Source organism: Primulina eburnea, chromosome 1 (genome assembly GCF_022965805.1).
Source record: "Primulina eburnea isolate SZY01 chromosome 1, ASM2296580v1, whole genome shotgun sequence".
Lineage (NCBI taxonomy): Eukaryota > Viridiplantae > Streptophyta > Magnoliopsida > Lamiales > Gesneriaceae > Primulina > Primulina eburnea.
Window position 1 is genome coordinate 61,688,042 of NC_133101.1, and position 18,535 is coordinate 61,706,576.

The 18,535-nt window shown below is 29.6% G+C and overlaps 4 protein-coding genes and 1 long non-coding RNA gene across 5 annotated transcripts in view; all 5 read right to left on the reverse strand.

Moving 5' to 3' along the window:
* Positions 1–18,535, reverse strand: part of LOC140837994 (uncharacterized) — a 31,537-nt gene that overhangs the window by 10,180 nt on the left and 2,822 nt on the right. Inside the window, exons 3-5 of the transcript XR_012119521.1 lie at positions 16,429–16,551; positions 16,092–16,346; positions 15,926–15,975 (exon numbers count right to left, since the gene is read on the reverse strand). The gene's annotated coding sequence lies outside the window, so the exon portion shown is untranslated. The remainder of the gene's footprint in view (positions 1–15,925; positions 15,976–16,091; positions 16,347–16,428; positions 16,552–18,535) is intronic.
* On the reverse strand, positions 383–1,279 carry LOC140813617 (uncharacterized). Its single transcript, XR_012113990.1, has 3 exons — positions 879–1,279; positions 635–774; positions 383–432 (listed from the first exon to the last, which is right to left on the reverse strand). It is a non-coding gene; the product is annotated as an uncharacterized lncRNA (long non-coding RNA).
* On the reverse strand, positions 1,876–2,636 carry LOC140813623 (alpha-mannosidase At3g26720-like). Its single transcript, XM_073172218.1, has 3 exons — positions 2,557–2,636; positions 2,300–2,467; positions 1,876–2,196 (listed from the first exon to the last, which is right to left on the reverse strand). The coding sequence occupies exons 1-3, from the start codon at positions 2,575–2,577 to the stop codon at positions 2,095–2,097; spliced, it is 291 nt and encodes a 96-aa protein (XP_073028319.1). The 5' UTR covers positions 2,578–2,636; the 3' UTR covers positions 1,876–2,094.
* LOC140814375 (protein FAR1-RELATED SEQUENCE 5-like) lies at positions 3,922–7,484 on the reverse strand. Its single transcript, XM_073173327.1, has 4 exons — positions 7,334–7,484; positions 4,408–6,571; positions 4,242–4,309; positions 3,922–4,161 (listed from the first exon to the last, which is right to left on the reverse strand). Exons 2-4 carry the CDS (start codon positions 6,567–6,569, stop codon positions 4,118–4,120), a joined length of 2,274 nt encoding a protein of 757 aa, XP_073029428.1. The 5' UTR covers positions 6,570–6,571; positions 7,334–7,484; the 3' UTR covers positions 3,922–4,117.
* LOC140838039 (uncharacterized) overlaps positions 14,242–18,535 on the reverse strand; it is a 41,468-nt gene continuing 37,174 nt past the window's right edge. Inside the window, exon 6 of the mRNA XM_073204133.1 lies at positions 14,242–14,825. The gene's annotated coding sequence lies outside the window, so the exon portion shown is untranslated. The remainder of the gene's footprint in view (positions 14,826–18,535) is intronic.

Here is an 18,535-nt window from a genome sequence, read left to right on the forward strand (position 1 = left end):
CGTTTAAGGCGTAACAATTTGATGTGTGAATATCCTATTATATTTATATAATCTGAGTAGAATAATTAATGATTCTTGAACTAACCTGAGATATCCATGTACTGAATGTCTAGTGAACTTCATCAAAAAGAGGTCCTCGAAAAACTGCAAGTGGAATATGCAAAATAAGATAAACAATTCATTTACGAATTGAATGGTTGACTTTGAAGAGAATGTATGTACATTTCCTTCAGGTTGTATTGGAAATGCGCCATTTGGGCGAAAGATATACACTCCGGAGGCCTTTCGTAAGTAAATGAAACTTTCCATCTATCTCAGCAAGTATCACTTTAGGAGAGAAAAATAAGGAACATATTGCTAATATTACTTGAGAATCTTTACTCCATCGTCTCCAGCATATTACCTGTATGATTGCTCCAGAGATATGTTCACCTATATCATAAAATATGACTTGAGAACATTTAAATTTACAGCAAAAGATTAAAAAAAGGAAGGTCAGCAGACTGAAGTTCAGGCAAGGTTACATCAACCAGGACGAGTAATACAACAACATGCATGCATTTGACCAAACATAATTTAAAAGAAAGAAAGATGTGAAAGGACAAGCCGATGTGGCCATTCCTATATGGCATACCTAGCTTCTGCTATTAGTATATTGCATAAGCTTCCCATCATTTCCCGAGTATAAAAGCATCAAGTTTCCTGAACCTACTTGAACATCACTGATTTGACTTCCATCAAAAGGGTATGAAATTTGTTCTACAGAGGCTGGATCTGCGTATGTAACAATGTAGCCAACGGAATATATTGCAATTACACCCTGAATTAAGCAAACATCATTTACTAACTGATAAAAATCTAAAAATTCTGCTAAAGACCTGCCAACTTTCCACTTGATATCACATAAGTGCTGAAACCCAAAGGCTGAACAGTTGCTATAAATGCGAGCCAATACACGGGAATGCTGGAGGATTCTCCGACATAAGCACTGGCATATAATTTCCTAGTGTCTCTTGAGGAGCCAACTAAAGGAATAATCTGCGACACAATCACTTGTCCAGCGGAATCATGAACAGTGACATTCTCATCGATAACCTGCTTCGAGGTAATGAAGCAAGATGAGATCACACCCAGTTAAACATCTACATAAATGCAATGTATATGCATTCATACACAAATACAAATATACACACAGATGCATATAATTGAGAATACTGTTAGAATGTTTTTTGAGAAATAGTGAAATAATCAGGATCCAGAATAACCCACGTTTCATCATCAAGAAGAATGGATGAATGAAATCTTCTAGACTGATCTGAGTTCACCTCATTAAAGAACGCAATTACTCTCAGGAATTCTCACATCTGTTCTTCTCCAACCAAGAGAGTTGTAGACAACCACCACCTGCGGAAAGTAAGATATTTTAATAAAATATTGAATTCTAACACCTCCGCCCCTCATTAAGTCTACCATTTTCCTTCACAGAATGTCTTAAATAATTTTCAATTCCAAAAATGAAACTTTTCTTTCCAAAAGTACTTTATCATCTAAAAAGTAATGGTGTGATACATCTAACTCATAACCAGCTCTTTTAGGTGATAAATAAGCATTCTAAATCTTTTACTTCATTCTCATCTGAAAATCCAAGCCACAATTGTAAACTCGGACACGATGAATGGAATAGTGCAGAAAACTGTTAAAGGAGGCCTGGAAGATGATTCACGATTTCTACAACTGAGTGTTAACTTCCACCTTGCAAAAGGCAGATCATGAGAAATCATTTCATTTACTAGTTTTTTCCCAAGTGAAAGATTAACTTCTGTTGGAGGGCAATAACTTATGTTCAGAAGTGGGCACCAGAAAGAAGATAAGATATTAAGATATCAATTCCCATACATCTACGTAGAAGATCACTTTAACATAAGCAAAGAAAGAAATCTTCAAACATTGAAGCGAGTAAAAAAACACAAACCGAATATGAAGAAAATGGATTTGATGCAAATTGAATGCAAAATGTTTTTAGCAAGAAACTATGAACACTAATAAATGCAATTCCAAGTTTCACACAGAAAGAAAAGGGAATATGGAAAATGCTCAAGTGCCTGCCTGCATGAAACTTGTGGTTGGACTTTTGCATCTGGAAGTTGATGAAGATTGTGTCAAACAACCAAGTGAATTTGCAACAACCTCCTCTGCCTGCAGGTATTGTAAATTGAACACATTAACTTGGATCACGATTCGTAAGTGAAGGGAGTCAACTTTGCTGACCACTAAGACAGTAATTTGGAAAGGGCTTCACCTCCTTGTAATCATTTGAAAGCCGTTTCGCATAGTCATTAGCCACATGTTGCTTTTCAGTACCAGAAACTGCATCGTGATGTTGGGCAAGGGCCAATGCATCACCTAAAGAGTCAGTGTTGGGACCTGATTTATCTATTCCTCTGAAAAATTCTAAATGTCTTGGTGCCTAATAAAGTATACAAGCACGGTGAGATTTCATATTCAAAATGATCCTATGATCAGTAAAGAACCTACTCAATTACATTCATAACATACCAAATAGTAGCCACTCATCATTCTAACATATCTTTTGATGGCAGGCCTGCTTGTAAAATATCCAGTCCAATAAGAAATTACACGTCTGCGTATCTAATCTATATATATATATATATATATATACAAAACTGATACCCTACACACCAAATGGTGTGTACCTCGGTGGACGCCGCTGAGTTGGCGCCCACCTCATTAATTTTTTTTTTAGTTTAAAAAAAAATTATAAACAAAATTTTAAGAATCTCGTAATGAACAAATTCTTCTCCACCACAACAATTGCCAGAAACCGGAGCAACGCAGTAATTGCAATTTTGGCTCCTCTTCCCTCGATTGTCTTCTACGTTTCCTTTCCTCGGCCAACACCCGTCGGCGAGAGAGGGAGATACTTTGTTTCCTCTGTGGACTTTGTGTTATCACCATCCTCTCTTGTTGGCCAATAATTAGCTTCTTCCTCAATGTCAACGTTTTTTTTATGGTTTGTTGGTTTTCTCCAATCAAACCACTCTGTATGTATTTTTCTAAAGTTGGATTGGATTTGCATTTCATTTTCTCCGTCTAAATTTTGAATGGATTGATGCAGATGATAGACTTGTATTGGACAGCGATACCCGTATTGTTAGTTCATTACTTCGCGGCTCACCCGCTGGCTGAGTTTAACGTTTGGAGGTCGAGGGTCGTAATTGTTTTGACTTGGATTTGGAGCGTGAGGCTCACTCACAGCTACTTTCGATATCTTCAACCGGCCGGCAAATTGTTGTGATGTAAGTTAAGTTGTTCGATGAAATGCCTGTACAAGCAAAACTAGGCAAAGACTAGCTGGATCGTTTAAGTTGCCGATTGCGAAATTATCATCCAAAAGTGTGAAGTTTATTTCAACCCATCATGAACATATCTGACAACGGATGATGACCCTACGGTTGCTTTGCTGCCACAGGTTTTTCTAATGGGAATATGCATGCCTCTGTACATTATCCATGTGAAGCAAAAACAAATGACCATTTGGGATTTCATAGCCACATTCATTTGTTTGACCGGTATTACAATTGCATACTACGCTGACACACAACTCGATTACTTTGTCACTAGAAACAATGATCTGAAACGGCTAAGCAAACCTTTGGTTCCCACTCTTGACGAAGGCTTGTGGTATTACTCACGACACCCTAACTATATTACTCACGACACCCTAACTATTTCGGCGAGCAGTTGTGGTGGTGGGGTTTGGTGGTCTATCAATATATAAATAAAATAACCATTGCTGAAAGAAAATAAAACCACAATTAAATTAAGAAAGCTCTTCACAGAAAATTTTTTGTCAAGAAAATCATGAATAAATTTATTACAGCTTTGTGTATCCATCACACAACATCCTTATTACCTAAAGCTGTTAAAAAATAACCAAACAACCCAAACTAATCAATAGAATAGAAAAACAATTCTGAAAATCAAATAACTAAACAAAGGCCAAATAGTAAAGAACTTATCTATCTCATCGTTGGAATTGAGTAAAAAAAATGAACAAAAAATAATAGTCATCTACAACATGACGCATAAAAGAATTTCATTCATCCAAACGTATTCCAGTTGTCCACATGTTGTTAGAACCTGCAATAATAAAGACAATTATAAATGTCAATCTTTTAATGCGAAACTTTTGTTTAAAAAAGATGAAGCATTTCAAGTACCAGTCATCGATGCAAAATCTTCTTTGTTTGTGTTGTCATCATTTTTATGATGATCATCTACAGTTGAGCTGGTAAATGATAAATAGTCATATTTAAAAAAAAATTAATGATAGTAATACATTTGTAAAAATATTATAAAACAAACACAAAATTAATCAACATATACCTGTCATTCAAATTTGGACAGTTGCGCTTGTCATGTGACACACCTCGATGCCCGCATCCACGACATAGCCTGGTCTTCGAGGTTGACTTCTCTTTTGATGATTTCAACCTCTTCCCACATCCTTTTGTTCTTACTTCAGAAGGATCGGTAATACCAGAGACCCCATCCATGATATTCTTCTTTTGACTACCATTGTTGAATGTTCTACTAATGTTAATCTCTTTAATTTTTTTAAAAATATAATCTAATTGTTCATCGAAGAAGTTTGTTCCTTCATCAGTCAATGATGCATCATCAATTACTACAGAAGCTTTATAGGATAACCTCGAGTGTCTTGACATCACACACATTTTTGGATCGTCGATGACATTTTGCTCCGCCATAGCATATATTGCTCCAACCTTTGCATCTCGTGTCCACCGTTTGAGTATATACTTATCAGGCAATTGAAACACTTGGTTGATACAAAAAAAAGCTAACATATGTCTGCATGGTATGCCTTCAAACTCAAATTTCATACAACTACATGATATGTAATCCAACTGTTTATTATGTGTGAGCGTCCTTGATTTGGAGGAAGAACAAGTTTGAAAATTCATCACATTGTAAATCACTAATTCAACTCCTACAGATACTTGTTGCACGTAATAACCATGACTCTCACACATTTCACTTTGAAACTCCACATATTTTTTTTTCGTATACACCTTAACCATTTGAGCTTCCATTGGCCAGTTTGTCTTGATCTTGGGATGCTCATTCACATCAATATGGTCAGCAACTAACTCATTGTGCCTTTGGTGCCGGAGTGTCCTATTGAAACGGGTGATAAAATCCATCAATGAATTCTTATTAGAGACATACCTCTTGAAAAATGCATGTGAACTTTCAGATCTCTGACTACTTGATATTCCAGCACAAAATATATGGTTAAAATATATTGGCACCCACTTCTGTCGCAATTCATACATCAATGACAACCAATCATTTTGCTCCAAGTTAGCGCACTTAATAACATCTTCCCACGACTTCTCAAATTCATCAGGTGTTGTGGAATTTTGAATGACATTCTTTATGCTTCGATAGTAGTCACGAAAAGTCACAGGGTTTAATTTATCTGGGAATTTGTTCAATATGTGCCACAAACAATATCGATGCACTGTTTTAGGGAAAACTTGTGCAATTGCTTTTGCCATAGCAGGATCTTGGTCAGTAATTATCACGTTTGGTGCACCTTTAGGCATTGCTTCTATGAACTTGTTAAACAACCAAACAAAAGACTGAGTTTTCTCGTCAGTTAAAAAACCGCAACCAAACACAATTGTCTGATGATGATGATTAACTCCTACAAATGGTGCGAAAATCATACCATATTTATTAGTGTTATACGTCGTATCAAACACCACAACATCACCAAATACACTGTTTGCCCTCCTTGACACAGGATCTGCCCAAAAACACATGCTAAATCTTTTATCTGAATAAGTCTCATAATCAAAGAAAAAAGAGGAATTCTTGTCTTTCTCAGATGCAAAGAACTCAATCAGTGTTTCAGCATCGATACCTTTTTGTTCATCTCTTAGCTTTTTCTCAAAGTTTCTAATATCTCTTTCAGTGCAACCTACATGCTCGGGCCCTCCATACTCTATTTCCAATAATCGCATTTGTTGACAAGTTGGCACATTGGCTTCTGAAAACTGTTGAGTCAATGCTTTCTTTGATGCCGAAATATTACGATGTGAGCGTAGTAAATGCACCTTCGAAGGAGTCGAGAGTGGATGATTATGACTTTCCATGAATGTACTGACAATCCAATTAATACCAGTTTGTTTCTTGACAATTGAAATCTTCGACTTACATCCAGTTCTAACTTCGCCGCGAGCTCTTTCATTTTTCGGTCGATCACCTATTTCTTTTTTATTCGACCGGATTTCGTCTGTACGCCCTTCTTTAAAGCATACAAATTTCTTCCAAACAACTTCATTCGTTATCTTATTTTTTTTGCTGTTGCTTATTCTTGCGCTAAATCCTGCTTCTCGTGCGTATTGGTTATAGAACGAAAATGCATCCTCTAATGATACGAATTCCATCCCAATTTTTGGCTTTCGATCGTCTGCAACTTGTGGAATGAATTGTTGATCATCACCGGTATTTACTTCCATTACTGAGAAATATGAAACTTTAGAACAAGTTGATGAACATTTTTATTGTAGTTATTCAAAAAGCATATTGGACCACACTGTGGTTTTTTTCCCCTTCAAGATTAAGCTAGCTTATTAATTTATTTTTTCCCAACTGCTACTTTCTTGGAACTTGTATATATGTTAACATTGACAACACAACACCTATCGTATTCACTCAATAACAAATTAAGCCCTTTTCCTTCCTTTTCTTCTTCATGTTGCAGAAAGATAAATGGTAAAGAAAATAAAATCCAAACAGTCTATATCGGTACAGGACGATGATGCTGGCTAGCTATGGTTTTCGTGCCCCCGAAAATATGATATTAGGCATGTTCGTAATTTTAAATGCTTCAGGGCTTTATAAAAATCAAATACATGGAACTGATAATTAAGTACAATACGATTGGTTTCATTCAATTGCAAACAATTTGATTGCAGCTACTACAAGTAGTATATGTCAATTTCTTCACATCACCGAACACATAAACAGGTGTTTTCTTCATTCAATAATCTAGTTGAAAGCCTAATTCATATTCATAACAAATGAAAAAGGGTGAATTTTATATATAAAATTATCACGTTACGGGACATATGAAACCTAAATAAATTCGTCAATAGATCAAACAAACCCAATGCAACACAAACCAGTACTTCTTTTACACCAAAACAACCATTTAAATTCAATCTTCCATGATCCAACTTCTTCTTTTAACAAAAATATAAATAAATAAAAAACTATGTACCTCCCAATGCAATCTTTGAAAATCTGTTCGGTGTTATTGCACTTTCGGATGAATTTCTCAGGCTCCACTTCTTCTGTGCGGCACCGTGAATTTCTCAGGCTCGCTTCCTCTGTGCGGCAGCGTTATTAATTCCCAGCCTCCTATTCTTCCGTGCGGCACCCTAATTAATTCAATAAAAATAATTGTTTTTAAACTAAAAAAAAAAATTAATGAGGTGGGCGCCAACTCAGCGGCGCCCACCGAGGTACACACCATTTGGTGTGTAGGGTATCAGTTTTGTATATATATATATATATATATATATATATATATATATATATATATATATATATATAAAAGTGTGGATCACCATTTGTTTTCCAATTGTGAAAAGACACAAATGTCTTCTTTGTTAATATGAATTCAAAAAATCATATAAGGATATATATGTCAAATTGTAACAAATGCTAATAAATTGTCATTACAACATATATTGATTGTAGTAATTTATACCATTTCAATAATAAAATGTAATTCTTATATTAATTTTATCAAATAATTGATCTTTATTATAATGTGAAGTTTAATACTAACATATTTTATGGGGTTTTAAACAAAATATTGAAAGTAAATAGTTTAATAAATTTATTAGAAGAAATTACAAATTTGTCTTTAGTACGCTTCGCTTTTGAGATATTTTTTGAACATGATAATCAATTATCATTATAATTTTATTTATTATAAGGATTATATCACATATTGTTTTTACAGTAGAAAATAACTTAGAGTCTTTTTATTGATCATTAAATCTCTTTTCAAAAATTACATATTCAAAATTTTGATTGATGATTGATTTTACAAGCAATACATGTAATTTTGTAATAATACAATTAATAAAATAATTATATCTATAAATATATTCGTTATAGATGATTTTTTTCATATTTTTTTGAAATCACACTCTTTTAAAATTAAAATTAAACTCTTTACTTTCAATTATTTGTTAAAAAACCTATAAAATATGTTAGTTATTCTACTATTGCACATATAGTTATAAATTTTTCATATATATTTTTGTGATACTATAATTTATGACTTAATTAGAAATTGCACTAAAAATATAATTACAAAATTACAATAAAATCATTGGAAAAAAACGTAACAAATTATAAATCTATTTTATTGATAACATTCTAATAATAATTAATTGAATTGAAAAATATTATTATACTTAAGTAATTATATTTTATTCTAATTCAAATTTGGTAAATTTTTAGTGTCCAATATATATAGAATTCATCAATAGTGTACATGATTTTACTTTTCAAACGATAATAAGAAAAATCTTAAAATATAAATATACATTGAAAACGAATTCGAATTTTCTGTTAATAGCTTCAAACCTTAGCAAATGTAATTCTAAAAAAATGACGGAATAATGATTATGATGATACATGACACCGAAGATTAATTTAGAGTGATTGTATTTTTTTACCTTTTTCTGAGAGAGAATAGTGGTATTTCAATAATTATACATATATATTCGTTATAGATGATTTTTTAAAAATATTTTTTTGAAATCGTACTATATTTTTTAAATCAAAATTAAATTCTTTACTTTCAATTCTTTGTTAAAAAACCCATAAAATATGTTCGCTATTCTACTGTTGCACATATAATTTAGAGTGATTGTATTTTTTTACCTTTTTCTGAGAGAGAATAGTGGTATTTCAATAATTAATTTAAGGAAATGAATCTCCATTTAATAGAAATTTTGGAAATGAAGTTTTTTTAATTCACTATTTTAAGTAAATATATCTTGGGCATAGAAGGGGTTAGGGATGACAACTTTTCTCATGGGAAAAACTCGGAAAGGGATGAGATCCCCGATTTTTTTTGGGTTTGGTTCGGGTTCGGGTATTTTTTAAAATCTCCAAAGTAGTTAGCGGCGGATATGAGCTTATTTCCCCATCTCCGAACCCGCTCCACTCCATTGTCATCCTTAGAAGGGGTGAATTGAGTATTTATTTACTTTATTTTCAATTCTTGTGTTTAAATATATTAATTTTTTTCTCAAAATACAATTTGTGTATATAGGCTTTCTTTAGCTAATGTAATGTTTTATTATTTTTTTTATCTCACTCATTGATCACTAACAAAATGTAGATTTCTAAAAGATTTCGAATTTACGATATTTACGTAGTTATAATTTAGAATATAGTTAAAATGAAAATTGTTGTTACATGTTCATAATGATTCCAAAATTATACCATTTCAATAAAAAAAAATGTAATTCTTATATTAATTTTATCAAATAATTGGTCTTTGTACTACATTTAAATGTTTTATTCTTTTAATATTTCTCTCTACCATTTTTTAATGATTTTATTATAATATTTATATTTTTAGTGTAATTTCTAATTAAATAATAAATGAATTATAATATTACAAGAAGATATATATAAAAAATTAACTATATGTTCAATAGTAGAATAACATGATAAATATAAACTAATATGATAATGTGAAGTTTAATACTAACATATTTTATGGGTTTTTAAACAAAAAATTGAAAGTAAATAGTTTAATAAATTTATTAGAAGAATTTATATTATCATGATTTTGTACTTTAAAAATTCTTTAATAGAAAATTGCAAAATAAGAAATTTTGAAAATAATATTATACAAAAATTAAATAGATATTCGATAATAAAAAATACATTAGCGAAATAATATTTTCTTCATACATAATTCTTACAAAAAATATTAAAAGAATATATTTTTTAATAAAAAAATATATTTTTTATAAAAAATATTAAAAGAATATATATTTAACTATTATACTTATAAAAGTGTAAAAAGAATAACAAAGTTTTTCACTGTAAATTTTCTAATACTCCCATAAATTATGTATTGTTGGATTAATTGCATTAATTTTTTTTACACAATCATTAAATACATGAAGATCATAATAGTGTTTTTTTTAAATTTTTAATATAAAATTTCAACATAAGAAGCTTTGAAATTAATGTTACATAAAAATTGAATTAATACTTGATAATAAAAATACATTAGAGAAATAACATTTTCTTGATACATAATTCTTATAAAAATATTAAAAGAATAGATTTTTTAATTTAAAAAAAATCATTAAAAATATTAAAAGAATATATATTTAACTATTATACTTATAAAATTGTTAAAAGAATAAAAAAAATTTCGTTGTAAATTTTCAACTATTCTTATCAATTGTGTGAAAACAAATGGTGATCCACACTTTTATAGGTATACAGATTGCATTAAAAATTTTCTACACAATCATTAAATACATGAAGATCATAATAATGTTTTATTTTTAAATAGAAAATTGCAACATAAGAAATTTTGAAAATAATGTTACATAAAAATTGAATTGATATTTGATAATAAAAATACACTAGAGAAATAACATTTTTTTATACATAATTCTTAGAAAAAATATTAAAAGAATAGATTTTTTAATTTAAAAAAATATTAAAATATTAAAAAAATATATATTTAACTATTATATTTATAAAAATATTATGGGAAACCTATGCATTAAGAATGAATATATATTTGATAATAAAAATATTTTTTTATCTATATACCTACAAAAGTGTAGATCATTGGTCATGTTTTCCAATTGTCAAAAGATAAAACCTCCTCATCAATATAAATTCTAGATTCAATAAAGATATATTTATAAATTTCTAATTGTTGTAAGTGTAAAAATGAAATATCGAAATTTTTTCTTTATTCCACCTAATATATCATTAATTAGTAGCCTAATTATTCCATATAATATATAATTAATAGTCTAACAGATGCTAATGAATTATCACTCCAATATACATTGATTGTAATAATTTATATCACTTCAAGAATATAATGTAATTATTATATTAATTTTCTCAAATATTTCAACTTTATAACAACTTTAAATATTTTATCCTTTTAATTTTCTTTCTACATGTTATTTTATGATTTTAATGCAATTTTGTAATTATATTTTAGTGTAGTTTCTAATTAATAATAAATCATAGTATCACAAGAAGATATAAGAAAAAAATAATTATATATGCAATAGTACAATAACATGATAAGTATATAATAATATAATAATATTAAATTTAATAATAATATATTTTATGATTTTAAACTAAGAATTGAAAAATAAAGTATTTAGTATAATTTATATCAATAATCATAAATGTTAATATACTAATAATATCGTAAAATATGAATCTGATTGAAAAATTAAGAGAGTTAGCTATATAATAAGAAAATTAAATATTTTAGTAGTAATTTTTTTAAAAAAATTATATATCAGACAAGTTTTTTAGTGGAATCCTTCCTACAGAGGAAGAAAGGGGTATGAGTGTTTTTCTCCGAACATCCATAAAATTCCCGTGTTTTTACTTTTCACAAGTTTTTACATTTCAAACTATATCTTGTTGTTTAGATTGTCAACCGGTTGAAAAGATTATTAGAAATATTGAATCGTATTCCATAATTTTCACGTGAATCTTTCAACCACCTAAAAACGATTGAAGACAAATTTTAAAAACAAATATTTTTAAAATAGTAATGTATATTTTTTTCTGATCCCGACAATATACAATCACTACACATACAAATACATATATATATATATATATATATATATATATATATATATATATATATATAATTGTAATTGATGACTTAATGAAAAATATAAATTATATACTTTTTAAAAAATTATTCATTAACTAATGTATAAGAAAATTAATTTATCTATAATATATAATTTTAAAGCAAAAGGTAAAATAGTTCTGTAGGAGATTAAATAATATTTAAATTGAATATTATAGGTTATATTTTATTATCAATATTATTATTTCATTAGTTTTGATAATATTTTAATGAGTTAGTTACAAATATTTTAAATTGATAATTATTTGTCCTTTTTGTGCTTCACTATATAAATTATTATTTATGCATTTATAAATTCCATAATTTGGTTGATTTTTATGTTATAATTACTTATACGTGGTGCTTATATATATATATATTTTCAAAAAAAAAAATTCAGTTCAATTCGTTCTATATATTATGCTAATTATTATTTATTATATAACATAAAATCAATTGCTTGAATTTTAATTTGAGAAACAATTTTGAAAGTAATATATATAAGTTCTTAATTAATTTATTCGTCTAATATGAAAAAAGACTAAATCAATATGTTAAGACTCATAAGAACTTTTCTCAGAAAACGGAGATGTTTCATTGTTCAGCTTACAACGAGAAATGAGCTTCCAAAATAGTATCCAAAAGAAGAAAAGAAACTATTTATACTAAAGTAAATATAGGAAAAATGTGTTTTACTGAACTTATTCTACCAACACTATATAAATAAAAAAAATGATTCAAATTATTTTTTTTAAAAATCAAAATTTAATTTTTATTAAATAATTAATATACACGTGCATCGCACGTGCTTCTTGCTAGTGAAAAAAATGCATGAATCATCAATCTCATGAAATGCTATAATTCCTTAGTGTGATAAGCATACCACAAAACTTAAACTCACGGTAAAAATTCATCAATTTTAAGAGGAACGATAAAATATAATCCAACACAATCTTATTTATTTAAAAAATTTATTTGTCTAATAATTGAAGTGTTATATATTTCCCTTACAATTATACTAATTATAGTGAATTATATTTCAAATCTATTATTGAAGTTATTTTAAATCCATTGAGATGTGTGTGATTACATTAGAAATTAGCAGAATATTAATTTGAGTTTCCTCGATTTAACTTATCTAAAAATGAAATAAATTCGTAATTATAGATAAAAAATGTCTCAATCCATATACAACATTTCCTTCTCCTCTTACTTTTATTTTATTTTATACATACAATTTGGTAAGATGAATGACTGTTGTGTAGAGACAAACGAGTAGCTAGTTATTTCTCGTATTTAGATCCACTCAAAGTCTCAAAACCAAACCCGATCAAAAACATATCGAACTAATCCACATACATATATATTTTAAAATAATAATCAAACATTTGAATTTAAATAAACCAATTATTTTGAAAAATAACGCATATTATTATCCATGGCTTCTTCGCCTGCGATATATGAGTACAATTTAAAAAAAAGATCTGTTTTTAATATATATATTTTTGAATTCGATATATTATTTTAAAATTTAAAACTTAAAAATATTTTTTATATTAGATTTTTATGTAATTATTTAACTTAAATAAAATTTTTATGCATTAGATTCGTATGCTCAACATAACCACTTCAAACAACGTAAAGTTAAGTGTACTAATTTCAACTTTTGTTTATTCTAAAAGAAAATATGAAGATTGTCATTATTTGGAGGAGCCATAATTTTTGTTGGTTCGATGACAAAATTACATAAAATAAATGCAATTGATCGTAAAATTCATGCAATTGTTCGTAAAACAAAATTTATATCAAGTATATTTGTTAGAAGAAAATTGAAATCTTGATTTAAGATTTGTAGATGGCAACGGATGAAGATAATTTCTGAAAATTATGAAAGAATCTTGAAGTACATGTTTGGTAACACGTGACTTAAATTGATGATTAATTGAATTCTAACAATAAGTGGCGAACGTATTAATTTGAAGAATATTAAAAATGAACAACTTTTGGGTTGGTTTTGATCTATCTTTAGTTCGATAATTTCAAGTTTTCAAATTTCCGTGAAGACAATGAAAGAAGATACTGCTGAGATGAAGAAAAAAAACCTCAATAAAAGGACATTAGAGTAGAATGATGCTTGAATGTTGTTTTTAATTAAATAAATGCAATCTATTTAAAATTATATAATATTGTTTAAAATAGTGAATTATGTTTATTCATAGCCAACTTTTAGACAGATTTAAAGTATAAGAAACACAATGCCTACAACAGAACACAAATTTCATAATAAAGTTTCAAGTTTGAACTCAGTACCATATGAACATTGAAGTAGAAATTAGCATAGCGCTGCACAGCTATTCACTCCTAACCATTACAAGTTATCAACACCCTTCAAAATCACAGGAATTTGGAGTCATAATTTGTTAGTCCAACTACCACCATCACGAACAGCTGAGTTAATTTCTCATCTTCTGAATAATCCTCGTCCTCAGACAAAACATCGCAGACATCGGGGGCATTTCGAAACCTTGTACATTGACCGAAAAAATAAACCAATAAGAGAAGACAACCCATGCATGAATGCACACCCTAAAAATGCAAACATGTTTCATTTTAAAAAGAGATGTTAAACTAAGATAAAAGAGGCTATTCACTCCCAACTCTTTGAAGTTATCAACACCCTTGAAAATCACAGGAATTTGGAGTCATAATTTGTTAGTCCAACCACCACCATGACGAGCAGCTGAGTTAATACTTCTCATCTTCTGAATCATCCTCATCATCCTCGTCCTCAGAGCAGACATCAGGGGCATTTAGATAGCTTGTACATTTGACCAAAAAAAAAAAAACCAATGAGAGAAGACAACACCCAAAAAATGTAAACATGTTTCATTTTAAAAAGAGATGTTAAACTAAAATAAAAGAGGCCATTTATGAGAAACATTGAAACATTCATCCAACATCCGAGCTCGCGCACTACCGAGGCACTCCACCTAAGTAAAATAACTAGGCAGCACAATCACAATCCCCATCACTGAAATTTGCAAACACGACACAACTTTTAAGATTACTATCAGCTGTGGTCTACACATCCCTAGCAACGACTAGAATGTACGACTTTCCAACTAAGACAAACTTGAAGCAAGAATGTATAAATTCCCATCCAAGGACAAAAGAATAAAAGAGTTACACATCAAGATACATTCGTAAAGAGGGTCATCTATCCAATTTCAAATGGACCAGGTACATCATCTACGTGGCCAGCTGGAATCGTAATTTCACAATTGCCATCCTAAAAACGTATAACAAGATTAACTTCCAAACTTCATATGCCAATAAAAACGATGCATTTATATTCCTCTTTCGCCTATTCAAGCCCTACCCCAAAATTATGGCGAAAGATATTAGTTTCAAACTTGGTCATAGGCTCCACTCATGCTTAGGGCGAAGCCTCGCTCTAGCATTAGACAACATCAATCCGTAGAGAAGAGAATCTTCACATATTTAATCAAAAGCACCCTGCCAAATCACCCGGTCGCAAGAATACCACCACATTTTAAAACAATATTTAAATCGTGTTGACCTACATATTCCTGCTTTGTCATCTATGTCAACTATCTCCAGTTTCATCTTGTATAGTTAATTGCTTGAACATGTGATTTATAAATTCATAGAGCTGTCGTTCAATTAACAAAAGTAACGAGCCCCTGTTTTGAAGAGCTAAAAAATTAGTTAAATCCAAATCCATAATTAACATAAGAAATAATTATGTTTATTTTTAAGACAATAGGCAATGGATCCTCTATAATCATGCATAAACCATAACTCCAGTTCCATGAGAAAACATTATGAAAAAATCACCAAAAAAAATTGAACAAGAAAAACATAACTTAAATAAATTTAATATAAAGAGAGGCATACCAAAAGGTTCCTGCAATGAGCTTCCTCTTACGAGGAATAGTAGGCACTTTCTACATAAATAATGTTTGATTGTATTAAAATCTCAAGGAATACAGTATAAAAAGATACTGAAAAAATAATACAAATATAAACAAAATTAATTGAAGGAAAAAAAAACTATACATACCTCAACTTTACCGTATGGTAAATCCTTCATCTGTGGATTTATAACGGGCAACCAGAAACACTGGAATAACAGCTCATCTTTAAATGGCAATATAACGTATCCTTTAAACTCATTCCTAATGCCATAGCTATTCTATATTATCAAAAATTGTTTCTTTATTCAATTTTTTTCTATATTCACACTTCCCACCACTAAGACAGTGTGGTAGTGCCCATTATTTATATCCTCATTCTGACGCGGTCCGTAATATATAGCCTACAAAAATTTGTTTGTTAAAAAAAAAAACATGTTGTTATAGAAAAATACCTACAAACAATTAATATATATGTAACTTTACCTTTTTCCAATTCAAAAAGCTATCATGGATATAAATATAAGCGATAACCGGGTACTCTTCCAAACACGTAAGAACCTCATCATGTTCTAAGGTCCTAAAACAGCTAATATGGTATCTAGGTGCCTGCGTAAAAAAGAATGAATGAATGAAAAAGGAAATAACGAGTTAATACAAGTAACTATATGTTTGTACTTGATGAAAATTTAACTCAAATGTCTCATAATAAATCGAATAAAACATAATTCGATTTAGGATATTTTGTAGTTAATTTTCTTCCGACGATGGTTAGATGACCATCACGAATGAAAAAGGATCAAGTTTGCACATTCTAAATGCTTAAACTATTGTGATATTTTGATTGCAAAATTGGAAAATGATGTTTCGACCACCGGATGCAGAATTAATGAATAATCTATTTCATTAATTAGGATTAGGGAGGTTATTATCTATACAATAACCAATCTGTCACACATGAGGGCTAGACTTCTTGCCTAGATTGATCATAATCATATACCACCAATTTCATGCAAGCAAATGGATCGTATGTCCAATAAGCATATTAAATAAAAGCTCAGAGCTATAAATCGAGCAAGAATATATAGTAGCTCATTTACAATATTTACGAGGACAATCAACTTGTTATACCCCAGATTTATTTTACTACACTGATCAACGTATCTCATATCTAAAAAAATGAGCATGTTTAATTCAAAAAATATTTATGTAGTCGGCTTGTAAATAAAAAAGTCTAAGTTAAACATAATTAGTCGGCTTGTAAATAAAAAAAACAAGTGTCAAAATAAATCTTCCTTTCCAACTAGAATCTTTCAATCTTTATTTTAATTTATTTCTTTGACATGTACCACATTACATAATCATTCATATATATTGTTAGTATGCTAAAGTGGCAACAATAAAAATAAAATTAAAGAAACAATTGAAAGTCTTAACAAGAGCATAAAATTAGGTGTATAAACATATGGATCTCACACAATGAGATGGGACTCAACTACTCATTATCCAAATTACCACTTCAACAAACGTGGTATGAAATACGTGTTACAATGTGCTTTTTCCCATATGGAAGCGTATGTCATAAAAAAAATTCACATCGTACAGATCTAAGTTCTAGCGTGTCTCGACACTTAACTTGGGTTTTTTCATTTTTATCCTCCAACATGTATCGGTCAAAAACTCTAATCTGACTATTATACAAATTTAATATATTGTGAGCAAAACCATTCCGATTACAAAAATATTTAACGAAATAATCTTATCTTGGTAATACATTACCAAGACAACATATGTATGGATTTGTTCAAAAAAAAAAAATCAATATTGTCTCAGCTCTGCATGTTACTCAGCATTAGAGACGATTGCTCGTATGAGAGAGACAATCTCAACTCGTCTGACATATCTTTAATTCACAAATTAATCATTCATAAAACAAATGTGTACACACAACGTATAATAAAATATTATTACAATAATGAGAAAAATGCCTTAAATTCTTATGTGTTCAGTTACAATCACATCCTACGTAATCCAAAAGATCTAATATGACCTATAAATATGTCTCTTGGTATTGACTTAGTAAAAGGATCAGCCATTCCATCATCTTGTTCACTAATGCACACATAACCTTAAAAATGCTTAGAATATCTAATAAAAATACATTTATTTCCTCAAGGACCCAACTTTCCGTATTTACTTTTAGAATCATAAATATAAGCAGCTGATTTTCAACATCCAAGGTTACTTAGGTCCTGTTTTTTATCAATCCAAAGTTCATATGGCGTGGAAGGAACTGACTTTGAAGACACCTTGTTCAGGATATAGGCCGCAACTAATAAAACATCTTGCTCCATCACGCCTCTTCATATATAATAATGTTACATTCATTCTCTCAACAATACTATTTTGCTGAGGTGTGTGAGGGATAATTAATTATCTAATTATGCTTTTCTCATTACATAGATCCTTAAATTGATCCGATGAATACTCACGGCATTTGTCAGTTCCAAAGCCTTCATTCTCTTGTCCATTTGATTTTCCAATTCATTTTCATAATGTTTCAAACACAGAGCTCTTCTAGCTTTAGCCCCTC

Bases quoted from the DNA above. Each gene is read 5' to 3' on its own strand.
- LOC140813623 (XM_073172218.1), bottom strand. From the start codon at position 2,577: ATGATGAGTGGCTACTATTTG. The intron at 2,468-2,556 runs GTATGTTATGAA...ATACTTTATTAG, and splicing joins TGATGAGTGGCTACTATTTG to GCACCAAGACATTTAGAATT. The intron at 2,197-2,299 runs GTGAAGCCCTTT...CAATACCTGCAG, and splicing joins TTTCAAATGATTACAAGGAG to GCAGAGGAGGTTGTTGCAAA.
- LOC140814375 (XM_073173327.1), bottom strand. From the start codon at position 6,569: ATGGAAGTAAATACCGGTGATGATCAACAATTCATTCCACAAGTTGCA. The intron at 4,310-4,407 runs GTATATGTTGAT...ATCATTTACCAG, and splicing joins TGTCCAAATTTGAATGACAG to CTCAACTGTAGATGATCATC. The intron at 4,162-4,241 runs GTACTTGAAATG...TTATTATTGCAG, and splicing joins AGATTTTGCATCGATGACTG to GTTCTAACAACATGTGGACA.